Source organism: Littorina saxatilis, linkage group LG14 (assembly GCF_037325665.1).
Source record: "Littorina saxatilis isolate snail1 linkage group LG14, US_GU_Lsax_2.0, whole genome shotgun sequence".
Classification (NCBI taxonomy): domain Eukaryota; kingdom Metazoa; phylum Mollusca; class Gastropoda; order Littorinimorpha; family Littorinidae; genus Littorina; species Littorina saxatilis.
The window spans coordinates 36,581,512-36,599,531 of record NC_090258.1 but is presented as its reverse complement, the minus strand read 5'-3'; the positions used below and the strand labels follow the sequence as shown (position 1 = coordinate 36,599,531).

Below are 18,020 nucleotides of genomic sequence, written 5' to 3'. Positions count from 1 at the left end.
TTCGCGAAAGAAAGAGAAAAGCGCCGAGTCTTGAGTAGAGAGCTAATAAGGTACCGGTAATCGCTAATCGAGCGAAATGAAAATCCGCGGCGACTTCCATTAGGTGAATGCTATTCAAGTTTAGGTAACGTTTTAGCCGCATCTTTTTATAAGCCGCAATGCGATTTTTTTGGAAAAAAAGTCGCGGCTTGTAGTCTGTCAAATACGGTAGTTATCTTACTGGTACCTACTGTGTGTGTGCGTGTGCCTTGACAATTCTTTCTTTATTTGGTGTTTAACGTCGTTTTCAACCATTCAAGGTTATATCGCGACGAGGAAAGGGGGGAGATGGGATAGGGGAAAGGGGGGAGATGGGATAGAGCCACTTGTTAATTGTTTCTTGTTCACAAAAGCACTAATCAAAAAATTGCTCCAGGGGCTTGCAACGTAGTACAATATATGACCTTACTGGGAGAATGCAAGTTTCCAGTACAAAGGACTTAACATTTCTTACATACTGCTTGACTAAAATCTTTACAAACATTGACTATATTCTATACAAGAAACACTTAACAAGGGTAAAAGGAGAAACAGAACCAACCAATATGGGACTCCCCCTAACCCGCGGGGGGACCTACTGTGTGTGTGCGTGTGCCTTGACAACAATGTTACAAAGACCAACCAGTCAAACAATGAGCATGTGAATAGGTCAAACAAAACACAAATCCAAAACAGATAGACTGAAACTTTCCAGTGAACAAACGTTTAATTCACCAACAACCTAAATATTCAGGATTAGACATATTTACAACAAAATCACAAAAATCAATGCTGAAAAAAATCACAATGTCAACCGTAGTGATAACAATAACTAATTAAAATCTGATTGAAGTGAACTGTGATGCTAATGAAAACCATTCAACCATGACCCGAGAAACCAGCATAAAATATTTAGAGCGCTTACTTCCCTTAGTTTCTCAAATCTTAAAATAGCGCTCTGCCTCATTTGGTTAAGATTAAACCATGTAGTACTCACATATACTTTCTATATGCATGAAACCATGTGCTGTTTCTCTGTTGTGACAGAGCAAGTCAGTAAGTGCAAAAGTGAACAAAGAAAGGCTTCCTTTTAATAGAAAAATTCCAACTGGAAATGACTTTTGTTGGTTGAAAACGACGTTAAACACCAAATAAAGAAAGAAAGAAAGAAATGACTTTTGTGTTGAAAAGTGACAGTTCAAATCTTGTTGTCTATAGCTACTTGAAATTGAAACAGTTTTAAGGGCGGGGATGTAGCTCAGTCGGTAGCGCGCTGGATTTGTATCCAGTTGGCCGCTGTCAGCGTGAGTTCGTCCCCACGTTCGGCGAGAGATTTATTTCTCAGAGTCAACTTTGTTTGCAGACTCTCCTCGGTGTCCGAACACCCCCGTGTGTACACGCAAGCACAAGACCAAGTGCGCACGAAAAAGATCCTGTAATCCATGTCAGAGTTCGGTGGGTTATAGAAACACGAAAATACCCAGCATGCTTCCTCCGAAAACGGCGTATGGCTGCCTAAATGGCGGGGTAAAAAAAACCGGTCATACACGTAAAATTCCACTCGTGCAAAAAACACGAGTGTACGTGGGAGTTTCAGCCCACAAACGCAGAAGAAGAAGAAGAAGAAACAGTTTTAAAAAACACAATTCAGTTCACAGTGCAGCTTATACCTTGGCTTACACGAGAAAAGAAGACATGTGAAGAACCGGATAATGTAATATACACAACAATTTAGAATGGTTCAGTAAATCGTTCACAGCCAAAGTGGCCTTTCTTAAACAGAGATGCTCATAAATTCACACATGAATACTGAATGGAAATTTAGATGGCTGTAAATTCAGAAATGACTATTAAGTTGTGAGTATGATATAAAAATAAAAGTATGTTTAAAGTTCAATGCAGGTTTTATTGACTGCAAATCTTGGCTTGTTTGCGTTTTACTTCCATTTCAGGTATGACTGTGGACACAAATAAACTTATCCATCTGGGTAGTCTTCTTCTTCGTTCATGGGCTGAAACTCCCCTGGTTTTTACGTGTATACCATTTTAACCCCACTAGACAGCCATATGCCGTTTTCAGAGGATGCATGCTTGGTATTTTTTGTGTTTCTATTACTGCACATAAGTTGACCTGGGAGATTGGAAAAATATCCATCCTTAACCCACCAGGAGCGGTTGGGATTCAAACCCATGACCTGCTTGGGAGGCTGGCATCCTATCCACTAGGCCATTGCACCCGTTAACCTGGGTAGTCAATCCAGACTACCTGAAAATCTCACACACTGTATTAAAAAATATGGCTTTTCTTCACAAGTTACAGGCTTACATTTCATTATCAGCATACAATTTACAGAAAGCATGTTAATGAGAACAATTTTGTTTGTTTGTTTATTTGTTGCTTAACGTCCAGCCGACTACGCAGAGCCATATCAGGACGAGGAAGGGGGGGATGAAGGGGGCCACTTGTCAAGCGATTCCTGTTTACAAATGCACTAACCCATTACTTGTGTCCCAGCAGGCTTTAGTAAAACTAAATTAATACCTACTGGAAGATTACCAGTTTCCAGTATGTTAAAATAGGCTTAACCTATCTACTGCTGGACTTACATCAGAACACTAACAGATTAAACTACACATGAATCGTGAGACAAGCGGCAAGAGAAGAGATTTTTGGAAAAAACACAGGTGAATGAGCAAGAAGGCAGAAAAAAGAAAAGAATTCATGAAGAAAAAGAGAGCATGACAGGAAAGAGGAACCAAAAATCTACCTAACAGCAAACTAGAAAGCTCCTGCGGTTCCAAAAACAGGAGGGGCCTTTAATTTCATAACCGCAGTGCCCCACTGCGGGAAATGAGAACAAAGTACTTGACATGTGGCATACACAAATTAAAAGAAGTAACGAATTATATACTCTTGTGTAGATGAACAGGCAACAATAATGTTATTATCCAAATGTCCGCTGAAGAACAAACAAACAAAGGAATTCTTTGGCTTCTAAACAAGAACATACCTATACCGTTCTTTCTTTCTTTATTTGGTGTTTAACGTCGTTTTCAACCGTTCAAGGTTATATCGCGACGGGGAAAGGAGGGAGATGGGATAGAGCCACTTGTCAATTGTTTCTTGTTCACAAAAGCACTAATCAAAAATTTGCTCCAGGGGCTTGCAACGTTACCTGCTATTCCGACTTGGTCGTGTGACAGACGTTTTCTTCCACACGAGATTACGTTGATTGTCTAACGAAGCCGTCAGGCTGAGTTAGACATCAGCTAATCGAGTGTGGAAGAAAACTCTGTCACACGACCAAGTCGGAATAGCATTTATGTCTCACAGCTTCCACAGAGGAGAGAACAAACACGTTTTGTGTACTCAAGCTTGACAAACCTAAACACAGGAGCAGCCATTGTGGAGAGATCTTAACTTTTTGACAGAAGTTACCGACCAACTGTGAATGACGTCTCGGTGTATGTGAATGACGTCACAGTCATCGTCACAGTCTGTATCTTTTGAAGCATCGCATTCTTCATGACGTCTTTCTGTGTTGCATCCGCGAAATGTTTGTTCATTCTGGGATCTTTGTCATCTATGTTCAGAACTCTGTCCTTATAGTTTCAGACTAACAGGCCTCCTGAGCTAGCCACTTTCCAAGGGCAGCTAAATTCGCGTATGGAAACAGTACTGTCATTTGGGATGCCGTTTTCAGTATTCTGAGCGTTGACGAATGTGTAAAGAGAAGAAACGATAACAGCAGGAGAAATAAAAGTCGTGTGTTAATTTTTTGGCTTTTGGAGGGACGATTTTGAGTTTGAATCCGTTTTTGCCATGCTCCTAAAGCGTGTAACATACAATCTTGCACACGTTTGCTTTAGTAGTGGCAAAGAAGGAAAGCGTGTGACATAGTACAATATATGACCTTACTGGGAGAATGCAAGTTTCCAGTACAAAGGACTTAACATTTCTTACATACTGCTTGACTAAAATCTTTACAAACATTGACTATATTCTATACAAGAAACACTTAACAAGGGTAAAGGAGAAACAGAATCCGTTAGTCGCCTCTTACGACATGCTGGGGAGCATCGGGTAAATTCTTCCCCCTAATCCGCGGGGGGTCCCTATACCGTGGAACCCCCCATTTTAAGACCATCCCCTTCTCAGACCCTAGTTTTTCAGATTTTCTGTTAATAACTTCTGTAAATTTACCTCCACTTTTTAAGATTCCTTTAATCAAACCTGCTTTTCCCCAGATTATTTGAGGTCCTAAAAGGGGGGTTCCATTGTACAAGATAAAACTGAAAGTGCCTTACAGGGTGTGTCCCTCTTCCCTTGCTATGCCTGCAGGGACTCATATATTGCACAGTAAAAAATATACATTGTACTTCAGTGCTGAGGTGATATGGCGAGTACTACAAAAAAAGCACACCAACAAACGTAACACGCCAGATCACTGACAAAACATCACTGAATAAATCACAGAAATTTCTTTCTTCAGAACACACTGCTCCGAGCAGGTCCAACTCAACTTGGTTTTGCTACAAATTCGAGACATCACAAGTATCCTTCTACTGAAGTTTGTGGATACAATGTTCAGGGAAAATTCTCACAAAAAACAAAAAATTAAATAAATAAATAAATAAATAAATTAACAAAAAACATAAGGACTTTTCCCAGACTGAGCACAATGCAACTGCCTGAACAAACATCAATTAAAAAATTCTCATGCTGAAATCGGGATTCAGGGTATGTCGGTATACATGTACGTGCGAACAGCCTGCAGATACTTCAGCTATGTCACACACAAAATAGTCCTTCCGTGAAGCAAGTAACTGTGTGGTATCCAGTAATAAGAAATAACAAATATAAAGATCATTTTCCTCACATATATGCTTCTTCTTCTTCAGCGTTCGACGGAACCTCACATATATGCAATAAACATACATGAAATAACCAACAACAACAACAAAAACTTCAAAAGTCACAATACCCCACAGAATTTGTAAACTTGTTGGTGATTTCTTTTCATACAAAGGGAGATGTGGCTTAGAAGTCGAGTGTTATTGTATCACTGATTCTTAAAGTATCAGTAAGAGAAAAAAACCACCACATACTGAAACATTATACGAACACTGTAAAAACAAATTTTTTTCTCCATAATAATATATAGTGCATCCCTCTCTCAAGGTAATCGTATTCAATAGGGATCGTAGACATAATTATAAGAGCACACTGCCGCTACCATGCCAAATATGATGTTGATTAGGTCATAAGTTTCAGTCAGTGGGTACATGTTTTTTTAAACGTACAAGTATTTGAAATGTCCTGGAATATATATTGGTGGTAATTTTTTTAAAGCAAGACATACATAGATTATCACGCAAACAAATACAAAACAAATCTGCATCTAATTGGTGCTTTTCCCAAAAAATAGAGCTCAGAGAACTTGTGCTGGCAAGAGTGAGAACCAAAATTCACAATCAAAATCTTTCACTGTCCTACTTCTCTAGATCTCTCCCACAAACTTCCTTTGAAGATGGAAGCTACAAACAAAACAAAACAATCGTACACACCAAAAATAAGTACCGTAAAGATGATGCATCACAAAGGTGACATTTTGATATCAGAAAATTAAAGCTTTGGTGAATCCAACGTATGAAGTGTGTTCCTAATTCCATGTGTCAGGAAACACACCAACCCAATGAAATGTGAAAAGCTAGCCCCGTGAAGCTGTATAAGACAGATGAAAGTCACATTCACTACATGTATTAGAAACCAAACCTCTCACCCACCACTCTCAGGGATGGAACTTGAAACTTGAGGGACTGGAGGAATGGAAAAAATGCTAACTGGGGAGTGCCCCCCATCTCCTAAGCAAAGAAATGTCCATAGTTTGAATTAAAACAAAAATGGACAGTTTCACATGAATGCTGTTTTCAGCTTGCTGCCCTAAATGCCAACCGGCATAACGGGCAGTAAGTAAGCAAGCTGTTTTCAGCTAGACAACAGGTCAATCGGACCTGGATTGGGCAGTAAGTAAGCAAGCTGTTTTCAGCTAGACAACAGGTCAATCGGACCTGGATTGGGCAGTAAGTAAGTAAGCTGTTTTCAGCTAGACAACAGGTCAATCGGATCTGGATTGGGCAGTAAGTAAGTAAGCTGTTTTCAGTTAGACAACAGGTCAATCGGACCTGGATTGGGCAGTAAGTAAGCAAGCTGTTTTCAGCTAGACAACAGGTCAATCGGACCTGGATTGGGCAGTAAGTAAGTAAGCTGTTTTCAGCTAGACAACAGGTCAATCGGACCTGGATTGGGCAGTAAGTAAGTAAGCTGTTTTCAGTTAGACAACAGGTCAATCGGACCTGGATTGGGCAGTAAGTAAGTAAGCTGTTTTCAGCTAGACAACAGGTCAATCGGACCTGGATTGGGCAGTAAGTAAGTAAGCTGTTTTCAGTTAGACAACAGGTCAATCGGACCTGGATTGGGCAGTAAGTAAGTAAGCTGTTTTCAGCTAGACAACAGGTCAATCGGACCTGGTGTTAGGAAACGCTACCGTTGCTGAGCTTTGGTTCAGTTTTGTGTGTTGCGTGTAGTTGACTTATTTGTACTTTGTGGGAAAGTACCGATATTATATTTTGTAAACACAATATTTATGCTTGGACGAGAATGCAGGTGAACTTTCTAGTCCTGTCAAAACAAGTTGTTTACCATGCTGTTTTAGCCGTGAGTTCGTGGCGTTCGTTCGGATTAAGTGTGTCGGCGCTTTTGATGTACGTCATAAGAGAATGTCGCTAGTTTAGTCCATGCACGGCTCGTATAATGTAGTTGTATCGTGTTCGGTCTGGAATATTCTCGAGATTGAGTATTTACTATATATGCCAGCGCGATTTGAATGTTAAAAAAGCTTCTATTTGAGTTCTGCTACGTTGTGCAGTTGTATGTATTGAATGCTGAATAAATCCTCGAACTCAATTTGACGAGTTGTTTTATGCTGCTGCGAAGACGGGCGACGTAGAATAAAAGAACACAATTATACGACGTTTGAGAACTTGTGGCAATCTCAAGTGTCGTGTAACACCTGGATTGGGCAGTAAGTAAGCAAGCTGTTTTCAGCTAGACAACAGGTCAATCGGACCTGGATTGGGCAGTAAGTAAGTAAGCTGTTTTCAGCTAGACAACAGGTCAATCGGATCTGGATTGAAAATATCTATAGGTCTAAATGACTCAACACAAGACACTCCAGATTGTATTTGTCCTTGAAAAAATAAGGAAAATGACTTCACAGTGTCTGACAGTTTTAAACGTACAATACATGTCCAAATAACTGGAGGACAACCGTGGTCAGGCTCCATGCTTCACAAGGAGCGAAGAGGATTTAGTAAAAAAGTAAGTGCACAAATCCCATCCTTGCATTCTGCTGACATAATACACCCTGGAGAGAATTTTGCCACCACTTTTGAGATCTACAACAGGTGGGAAATTGTAAAGAATTCAAAAGAGTGTAGGGCTAACCATAGACCATTTTCCAGAAGAAAAGTTGAAGAGGTTTCAGTATCTGTAAGAGGTGGGACATTGTAAAGAATACCTGCAGAGAGCAGACCCTAATCCCCAAACAGACTATAGACGTGGAGGTCTCAATCTAACCATGGACAAAGAGGTTAAAGAGAGATTAATGATAAATTAAGAGATGAGTGATGCTCAGATCTAATGACAGTTCATTCCCAAACTGGAAAAGTTGTAGAAGTTCCAATCCAACCAAGAACAGGGAAAAAAAGAGAAGTGAACGATAATAACGAGATGCCTGAGTGATGTTTACATCTAATCGCAGAACATTTCCAAAAGAAAAAGTTGTACAGGTTTCAATTCAATCATGGACAGGGAAAAAGAGGAGTGAAGATCAGTGATGTTCACCACATCTAATCGCAAACTATTCCCAAATTGGAAAACACTGAAGAGGTTTCAACCCAATCCCTGACAGGAAAAAGACATGTGACAGAGATGCCATTTATCATCATCTGAATGATAAAGAGATGCTAATGATAAAGAGATGTTAATTAACAATAAAGAGTCGTTAATAATAAAGAGATGCTAATCATCAAGCAATGATGATGACAAAGAGACAAGCGATGTGAAGATCTAGTCGCGGGCCAAACCGATGATGGAGAGGATCATGAGGAAGAGGTTAACGATGTCCAGGTACAGGTTGAGGGAGGCGAAAATGTACTCCTCCGGTGACAGCGCGTACTGGTGCTTCCCGCCCATCATAATCTGAGTGTCGAACACCAGGTACTGAAACGACATTAGACAGGTGCACATCAGTAGGTTTCATAGGTACAGTGGAACTCCCTTTTAAGAACCTCTGTTTTTTTAACTTTTTATTCAGAACTTGTGTAAATTGACCCCTTTTTGACTCACATGCGAAGCAAAAGTGAGTCTATGTACTCACCCGAGTCGTCCGTCCGTCCGTCCGGAAAACTTTAACGTTGAATATTTCTTGGACACTATTCAGTCTATCAGTACCAAATTTGGCAAGATGGTGTATGATGACAAGGTCCCAAAAAACATACATAGCATCTTGACCTTGCTTCAAGGTCAAGGTCGCAGGGGCCATAAATGTTGTCTAAAAAACAGCTATTTTTCACATTTTTCCCATTTTCTCTGAAGTTTTTGAGATTGAGTACCTCACCTATATATGATATATAGGGCAAAGTAAGCCCCATCTTTTGATACCAGTTTGGTTTACCTTGCTTCAAGGTCAAGGTCACAGGAGCTCTTCAAAGTTGGATTGTATACATATTTTGAAGTGACCTTGACCCTGAACTATGGAAGATAACTGTTTCAAACTTAAAAATTATGTGGGGCACATGTTATGCTTTCATCATGAGACACATTTGGTCCCATATGATCAAGGTCAAGGTCACTTTGACCCTTATGAAATGTGACCAAAATAAGGTAGTGAACCACTAAAAGTGACCATATCTCATGGTAGAAAGAGCCAATAAGCACCATTGTACTTCCTATGTCTTGAATTAACAGCTTTGTGTTGCATGACCTTGGATGACCTTGACCTTGGGTCAAGGTCACATGTATTTTGGTAGGAAAAATGTGTAAAGCAGAAGGTCAAGCATGTGAGTCGTATGGGCTTTGCCCTTCTTGTTTAAGACCTGATTTTGTCAGATTTGTTGAGGTACTTAAAGGGGGGTTCCACTGTACTTGTTATTCTGTGTCCATGGGCAGAAATTGCCATGGATACTCTGCTTTTCTATTTTTTGCACAAGTCGATTTTTACATGTATGACCTTTTTTTGAATACGCATTTACGTAGCTATACGCCGATTTCGGGGGAGATTCGTAGATACACAACAGGTGGTAATAAACATCAGGTACTGAAATAACAATTATCAGATGCAAATCTGTATGTCTTGCAGGTACACAACAGGTAGTAATAAAGACCAAGGTATAACCCGATACAGAGAACACCTTCTCTCCCCCTCCCCTCACTTTAGAGATATAGCAGCCCCAAATTCCTTGAGGAATTTGACTCCACAAGGATAATAAAGTGTATCAAATACCTCACCTGAGATAATCAGGTCTTAAAGGGCAAGGAGTAAAATGGGGGTCAATTTACAAACATTAGCAACAAGATCATTAGCAACAAGATCATTAGCAACAAGATCATTAGCAACAAGATCATTAGCAACAAGATTCAGCTTAATGCCTGTCACATTTCTTTTGCTAATGGCACAAACAGTTCTGTGGTTCTCGTTCAATGAGCTGCATACTATTACTATTATTATTAAACAAATGAAAAACAGTGACTTATATAGGTATACTTACAGCAGAGAAGATGAGGGCCCCCAGTGAAGCATACACCAGGCTGAGGTACTGCAAAGTCAAACACATACCCACAAATTAGCAATTAAAAATATAAGAGCAAGTGGAGCATCTTCAAAGGCAAACTCAGTAAATGATCCATTATGATTAGAAATAAATGACACAGCAGAACACGGTATTATAAAACACATGTGGAAATATATATATATATATATTAAAAAAATGCAGCAGAAACAATTTCATCAACTGTACAGAAACATTTTCAAAAGACTGCATCACCTTCCAATCCTGATATATGCATTTCTCTCACATATATGTGCTATAAAGCTTTAACGAGTCAAAAGGCTGTTCTTTTCCTTCCTGCCTTCCTCGAAGGAGCAAACCTAACATAGTAACAACCAAAGCCGAGTGTTCACCTTTTCATCCTTATCATTTGTCTGTTCTGTATCTTGTTCGTCAACTCTACACATCAATAGATCAAGGTTTAAGTTTTTGGTTTCGCCCATGACTTTCAACTTTCCATAAATGCGATGTGTTTATGAGCGTCAGTGACTGTGATATATATATAATATGTATGATGTTCATTGATTAAATGGTCAAGTAATAAGTTGATCTTAATAGAGTACTTGTGTTCGATTATGCTTTATGATCGTGACTGTTTGTGTTATTAGAAATGCGATGTGATGCCAAAAGAACAATTTCCATGTTTGTGTAAATGAAAATGGACACTAAGGTTTTCTTATTATCTTATCTTATTAACCAGCATTAGAACAAGCAACTTTCGTTCTAAAAAAAAGGATGATAGCTGAAAGCTCATATGGTCCTCATTTTCCAAGGCACTCAGGTCAAAACTTATGGCTCAGATCTTACAATAGCGCTCTGCCTCATTTGATCATGATTCTTTACATAAACTAACCTTTTCATTAAAAAATGTTTTCAAGCATCGACTCACCCTGTTTTGAATGATGAGGCACAGGAAACCCAAGCACATGAGAACGATGATGAAGACAAAGAGGATGCCGCCGAACATGGTAAAGTCCCACTGAAACAGGGAGTCACAGTTACCAATGCAACATTTGTTTAACTACAGTGGTAAGGAGATGAAAGGATATCTGTGGGTCAAGCCAGAAGTATGTAGCTGTATACAGTGGGTTCCCCCTTGTAAGACCTTCACAAATCTGAGAAAATCAGGTCCCACAAAGGAGGGAGTCTTATAATGGAGGTCAATCTATAGAGACTGACTGACGTAATTGGGGTTAAACATCCTCTCGGATAACTAGGATCTATGGGAGACTCTATAGAGGTTATATGAACAGTGCAGTTGTATGGGAGACTCTATAGAGGTTATATGAACAGTGCAGTTGTATGGGAGACTCTATAGAGGTTATATGAACAGTGCAGTTGTATGGGAGACTCTATAGAGGTTATATGAACAGTGCAGTTGTATGGGAGACTCTATAGAGGTTATATGAACAGTGCAGTTGTATGGGAGACTCTATAGAGGTTATATGAACAGTGCAGTTGTATGGGAGACTCTATAGAGGTTATATGAACAGTGCAGTTGTATGGGAGACTCTATAGAGGTTATATGAACAGTGCAGTTGTATGGGAGACTCTATAGAGGTTATATGAACAGTGCAGTTGTATGGGAGACTCTATAGAGGTTATATGAACAGTGCAGTTGTATGGGAGACTCTATAGAGGTTATATGAACAGTGCAGTTGGAAAAGCAAGGTCTTAAAAAGAAGGAAGTCTTCATCGGGCACAAGCTACTCTACACTTGTGTAAAGTTGACCCCCCCCCCCCCCACTTCTAAGACCACCACAAATCTAAGAAAATTCTTAAAATGAAGAAAGTCTTAAAATGTAGTATATTTACAGACATTGTGAACAGAAAATGTAGTATATTTACAGACATTGTGAACAGAAAATGTATGTTTACAGACATTGTGAACAGAAAATGTAGTATGTTTACAGACATTGTGAACAGAAAATGTAGTATGTTTACAGACATTGTGAACAGAAAATGTAGTATATTTACAGACATTGTGAACAGAAAATGTAGTATATTTACAGACATTGTGAACAGAAAATGTGAGAACACAAGGTCTAAAAATGAGGTAAGTCTTCAAAACGCGGCGGGGAGGGGGGGAGGGGGTGTGGGTCTTAAACAGAGAGTACCACTGTAACAAGTTATTTCATGTCATTGAAGGAAGAGGCAACATAAAGGTGTGTATGGGTGAAACACGCTACAGATATATATAGCTGTGTTGCTTACCTTTGTCTGGAATGCAAATATGGTCAGCGCCACTGTAACCACCTGAAAATAAAATAAAGGAAAAAACACAATGCTTCTGTTCACCAGGCATGACCTGATGTCATACAAAAGCTGACACTCTAAAATCAAAGTATCCTAAAATAACAAAGGTCACTTTATTTGATGGAATGCTTACCCTACTTTCCGGGTCATAAGGCGCGACTTTTTTCCTCGAGTTCGACCCCTGGGTCTTGTATAACAAAGCGCCTAATCCGTGTATGAAATACGAAAAAAATCAAAGAGACCGCTTGAGTACCAGTCAAACAACTTGTGATAATGCATGTTTCAGCTACTGGGTACTGCCCTGCCTTTGATCTGGCCGCACACACAGATTTCCACTCTGTTAAACTCGGTCACTGACCGGTCACTGACCCCGGTGCAGGAAGCGTTTCCTCTCTCAGATATGACAGGGGAACCACCTCTCATGGCAAAAACTGGGTCATTGACCCCTGGGAAGAAGTTCGTGTCTATAAACAAGGCCACCCAGCTATCACAATGCCTTTGATCTGGCCGCACACACAGAGCACACATATTTTCACTCGGTTAAAGTCAGTCACTGACCCCGGTGCAGGAAGTGTTTCCTCTCTCAGATATGACAGGGGAACCACCTCTCATGGCAAAAACTGGGTCATTTTGGTGCGCCCTATCGGCCCCCTGCGTCCAATGGGTGACTAGATTACAATTTTTTTTAAAAAGAAGGGGGTGCGTCTTGTATAACCGGAAAGTACGGTAGTTCAAGGAAGAATTCAGAAATACTCTTGCTGATCGAGATGTCAATCACATGATGTTTTACGTGCAAGAACAAGATATACAACGACAGTCGACCCTGCCCTGGCGACCACCCCTAAGAAACCCCAACAAACTTCTTTCTTATATAATTCCAAAATGACCACTTGTCTTCGCAGACAACTTCTGGTTGGTTCCTTGGGCAATCGTTATAGAGACAGGTTCGACTCCAGTTCAAAAACAATAAGAATCAGTACAAAAAGAACAATGGAAGATAAGTAATACAAGTTTCTTCCAGCATGATTCTCCAGCATACAGCAAAGACAGGTAAAGCTAATGTTCTTAATGTCTGTACTTACTGCTGTGATCCCAACAGCCATGAGAACCTCATCCTTCTCATAGTGGCTGCACACAGACACAGAGAACAAAGCCAGTAAGAACAAGAAAAAGCAAATGCGCATAAGATGCACTTTCATGGTAATATGCATCAAAAACAAATCATTTGCTGCCCTAAGTCTAACTCCATAAACGTTTAAGAAAATAATAATTTCCTATGAACTGACCCAAGCTTGATGCCAATTTGTATCAGGATCAGGATCAAGCAGACTTATGTCTACAGGTGATTAATCCATGAAAGTATGTGAACTGAAGTGTCAAAGATCTATCATCTAGGACCAAAAATGAAGAAAATAATAGTTTTTGGCTCACGTAAGTGTAGCCTATGCGATCGTAACTTTGTCTGTCTGTGCGTGCGTGCGTATGTGCGTATGTGCGTGTGTATGTCTGTGGTAGAAACTCTAACATTTGAAGACGTCACATTACATTGACAACATTTGAAGACGTCACATTACATTGACGTCACATTATGACGTAAGAGGGTTAGACGTCACGCGAAGGAAGTACTGAAAGTCTCGGTCATTATTATTTTGAGCGGGCCGAGACTAGTTGGCAGTCGTGTCCCTGTAAGTAGGCTACATGCAGACAGACAGATCTAGATCTAGTGTCTCGCTTTCTTGCACAGTTTCACCTATGCTCTTTCTCTGTGTGTGTGTGTGTGTGTGTGTATGTGTGTGTGTGTGTGTGTGTGTGTGTGTGTGTGTGTGTGTGTGTGTGTGTGTGCAGGTGTGCGTGCGTGCGTGCGTGCGTGCGTGCGTGCGTGTGTGTGTGTGTGTGTGTGACGGAGTGATTGAGTTTGTGTTACTGTTTGTCGATTTCTTACGTGAGCCTTGATGGCTTCGCCTCTTGTTCATTATTGACTCTAACTTGACCCCACTCTTAAAGTCCTAACAGACTTGCAGACAGAAATCATAACTATTCATCAGCAAATTCTGCTTTCTTTCAAAACCGCAATGTCTTGAAAAACAAATAAATTGAAACCTGTGATGAGAGAACAGTCCCTTTGGACCTGCTACAAAATGTCCCTTCAAATATTGCAGATGGCTTCTGGCGTCAGATGTATTTTGGTCGAGATTCAAGATAGATGGACAACAGAAGAAGTCTTTTTATTGGGAGATGTCTGTAATCTCAGGAAAATGTATCGCTATGCAGCACAACCATACAATCTGTTACTGGAGTATATATATGTGTACATATTTCCCATAAACTGACACAATGTCCTAAACAATGTCTTACCTGGACACAGTGCCAAGGAGAAATCCTTCAAACACAGTCTGCAACAAAGACATCAGCACATGTGAAAGTTCAAGTTGTTAAAAAAAAACCACCTTAATAAAAACCTTAAACTTATTAGATCTTCAGATTTTTTTTTATTTATTCTGAATTATGCTGGTAAAGATACCGACAGTGATAAAAGTAACACAATTCAAGACGCAATATTATGCAAACTCAAATACCATGCAAGGTTGAAATATGGATGTATGACTCTTATATGCCGTTATTTATTTGTTTAATGATTGCTGTATCCATACCTGCTTAATGAAACGATTCGACATTCAAAAAGCATTAGTGACATGTCTCATATAAATATGACTCATACGGTCCCAGGACTGTCTTAGCCAATAGTCCGTGGACAGCGTAGAGCAGGTTGATACTTACAAAGAGGCCAAGCAGAATGAGGTTGGAGGGATAGTTCCGTCGCACGTTAGGACAGCACGCCAACACCAGGAGTATGGCGAATGTTGCCACCCTGCATGACACATCCACAATATTAATACAACATGTATCTCACATCCTTCTTGTATCACACGCCAACACCAGCAGTATGGCGAATGTGGCCACCCTGCACGACACATCCACAATATTAATACAACATGTATCTCACATCCTTCTTGTATCACACGCCAACACCAGCAGTATGGCGAATGTGGCCACCCTGCACGACACATCCACAATATTAATACAACATGTATCTCACATCCTTCTTGTATCACACGCCAACACCAGCAGTATGGCGAATGTGGCCACCCTGCACGACACATCCACAATATTAATACAACATGTATCTCACATCCTTCTTGTATCACACGCCAACACCAGCAGTATGGCGAATGTGGCCACCCTGCACGACACATCCACAATATTAATACAACATGTATCTCACATCCTTCTTGTATCACACGCCAACACCAGCAGTATGGCGAATGTGGCCACCCTGCACGACACGTCCACAATATTAATACAGTGGAACCCCCCTTTCCAAGACCTTGTTTTCTCAGACTTTCTGTTCATAACCTGTGTAAAATTACCCCCATTTTAAGACTCCCTCCTTTTTAAGCCCTGACTTTCTCGAATTTGTGGAGGTCTTAAGGGGGGTTCCACTGTACAACATATTGTATCATACATCCTTAATCAATCAAGCCTTAATTAATTTTAAGACCACTATAGGTAAACAAAAGACCATTATAGGCAAAGCTTCTTGTAAATGTTTTGTTTTGTCAATTATTAAACGTTCCATAAAGTAAAAAATAAAGTTTTTCTTGATCCTTACTAAGAATTAAAGTCTTTTGGTCATTCAAATCCTTATTCTCTCAGTTTTCAGAAGACTTGTTCCGTGGAACTCTTGACTTACTGCTGTTGTCTCCCCTTAAAGAGCGCTCACTTCCCTTTGTTACCAGATCTTGTCATCATAACACTCTGCCGCACTTGATTGTAACTATATGCTCCTTTAAAAAGTGTTTAGGCCAAAAAAAAAAATAGGTCTGTTTACGGTAACATAGGCCAAAAAATAGGGTCGGTAGGTCGGGATTTTTTTTTTTTTTCCCAAAAAACCATATTTTTACGGGTTCCCCCCCCCCCCCCCCCCCCCATGCCAAAAAAAAGTCTAGGGTCGCGCGAAAAAAATAGGGTCGGTCGGGTTACCGTAAACAGACTATTTTTTTTTTGGCCTTAAGGGAAACTGATGCAGTTGTTTGGGTACAGCAGTCCCTGCAATGTACGGCCCCCGGCGTGAGCGGACACCTGACATGTACGGACACATTTGCTCGGCACGGAGTGTTTTCCTTCTATATTTGCCCCCCCTTAAACGGACACCTGCAAAACGTGGACGCGGACACTCATTCTCGTCCCAACAGCAGGTCATACCTCCAATGTACGGACAGACCATCGTCAAATTTTCACCACAACAAAATCGATAACAGAGCAGTCCGGCTCTTGGTACAAAGATCACAGCCGCAATGGCGTGACGACAGTCACTGGTAACTTGAGTGCACCTGTACCCATCAGGAGGGGAGGTAGTTCTGGTCAAGAGTGGAGTACATGCGAAGATGCCAACATGAAACTGCACTGTGCGCTTTATTATTGTCTGTTGGACGTAAACAACAGAAACCACAGTCGATGAAGGTCCTGAGCGAAAGAGAGTGAAAAACCGGCCACAGTTCTCAGCATCGTGTGTCTGTGTGTAACCTCTTTCATTGACAAGATACTCTTGTTTCCCCTCAGCCTTGACCAGTGAGTCGGTTGCCTAATCTGTGAACCCTTCAGTTGTCTTGCTTTGTCAAAAGTTACGACACAGTCAACTGGTTTTGCTCTGAGTGAACAGTTGGAGCTGACCTCTCTGGCCACAGCCCCAAACAGTACATGGCTGGAGGGAGGGAGGGGGGGTGGGGGTGGAGGGGTAGCTGGCTAAACTCTGTGGGGTGTCCGGTGTCACTGCATATGTCAGCAGAAAGAGCATTGGAGAGAAATAGAGAGGTGTACTCTTCCACACAATTTCAAAGCATCAGTTGTCACGGCTTGGGGTAGGCATTAGTGAGGGAGAGTGGGAGCTGTGTTATGTACAGTGTATTTCCGACTGAAGAGTGAAAAGTCACTGCCATGCCACATGATCGGCATGCAGTCAATAAAGCCAGACAAGATGAAAATAAATTACATGATTATGACATGCAGCTCTATCTGCTGCTATTTATTCAAACTGGTTTTCAAGCTTATTCTTGCAAAGCATCTGCACACGCTCCTCTGTGCTGTGTTCGTGTGGCTGCTTTCGTATGTCAGTGCATGGTGAGTGTGTTCACTGCCTTGAGGATTTATTTTATCTCTTCTTTTCAACACTTTTCATACAAATCATTTTTACAGAACGTTTAAAGAAGTATTAGGAGTTTATTGTTTAGTAGCCACAAGAAGTGATTAGCATAGACTCAATCCTGTTGTTTGTGTGTCTCTGTGTGAGTGTATGGGGGAGGGGGTGGTGTGGTCACCCCTCCCGTGACCGGACACCTGCAATGTACGGACAGTTTTGCTATGGCCCAAGGGTGTCCGTTCATGAGAGGGACTGCTGTACTTGGTAGCCAACTAAAATGCAAACATGTGTATTCAGGTCTGAATATTCTTTCCCTATACAGTGGAACCTCCCTATTAAGACCTCCCAAAATCTGACAAAATCAGGTCTTAATAGGGAGGGGTCTTAATAGGGAGGCTGAACCAACTTACCAAGACCTGAAGGACAGACAGCTAGTGTAAAATGTAAATAAAACTCCTTAATGATGTTTCAGTTCTTTTTTAATGCCACGATTGCCAGCTCAACACATTATTGCATTTGAACAGTTTTCTTGCTTGTTTAATCAAGCCACGTAACTACTCGTGGGTTAAGGTTTGAAATAAACAAACTGAGGTCGAACGAAAGCAGCGGTCCCAAAACATGCACATCGATGTCGATACCAGCTACTAATCATAGTCAT

General features: G+C 40.7%; 1 protein-coding gene across 1 annotated transcript in view; it reads right to left on the bottom strand.

The window, feature by feature from the left end:
• Window positions 1–7,095: 7,095 nt before the first annotated feature.
• LOC138947702 (protein lifeguard 1-like) overlaps window positions 7,096–18,020 on the bottom strand; it is a 19,244-nt gene continuing 8,319 nt past the window's right edge. The window contains exons 5-11 of the mRNA XM_070319234.1: window positions 14,944–15,034; window positions 14,521–14,558; window positions 13,248–13,293; window positions 12,124–12,165; window positions 10,799–10,888; window positions 9,850–9,897; window positions 7,096–8,302 (exon numbers count right to left, since the gene is read on the bottom strand). Coding sequence (XP_070175335.1) covers window positions 8,150–8,302; window positions 9,850–9,897; window positions 10,799–10,888; window positions 12,124–12,165; window positions 13,248–13,293; window positions 14,521–14,558; window positions 14,944–15,034 — 508 coding nt within the window. The 3' untranslated portion in view covers window positions 7,096–8,149. The remainder of the gene's footprint in view (window positions 8,303–9,849; window positions 9,898–10,798; window positions 10,889–12,123; window positions 12,166–13,247; window positions 13,294–14,520; window positions 14,559–14,943; window positions 15,035–18,020) is intronic.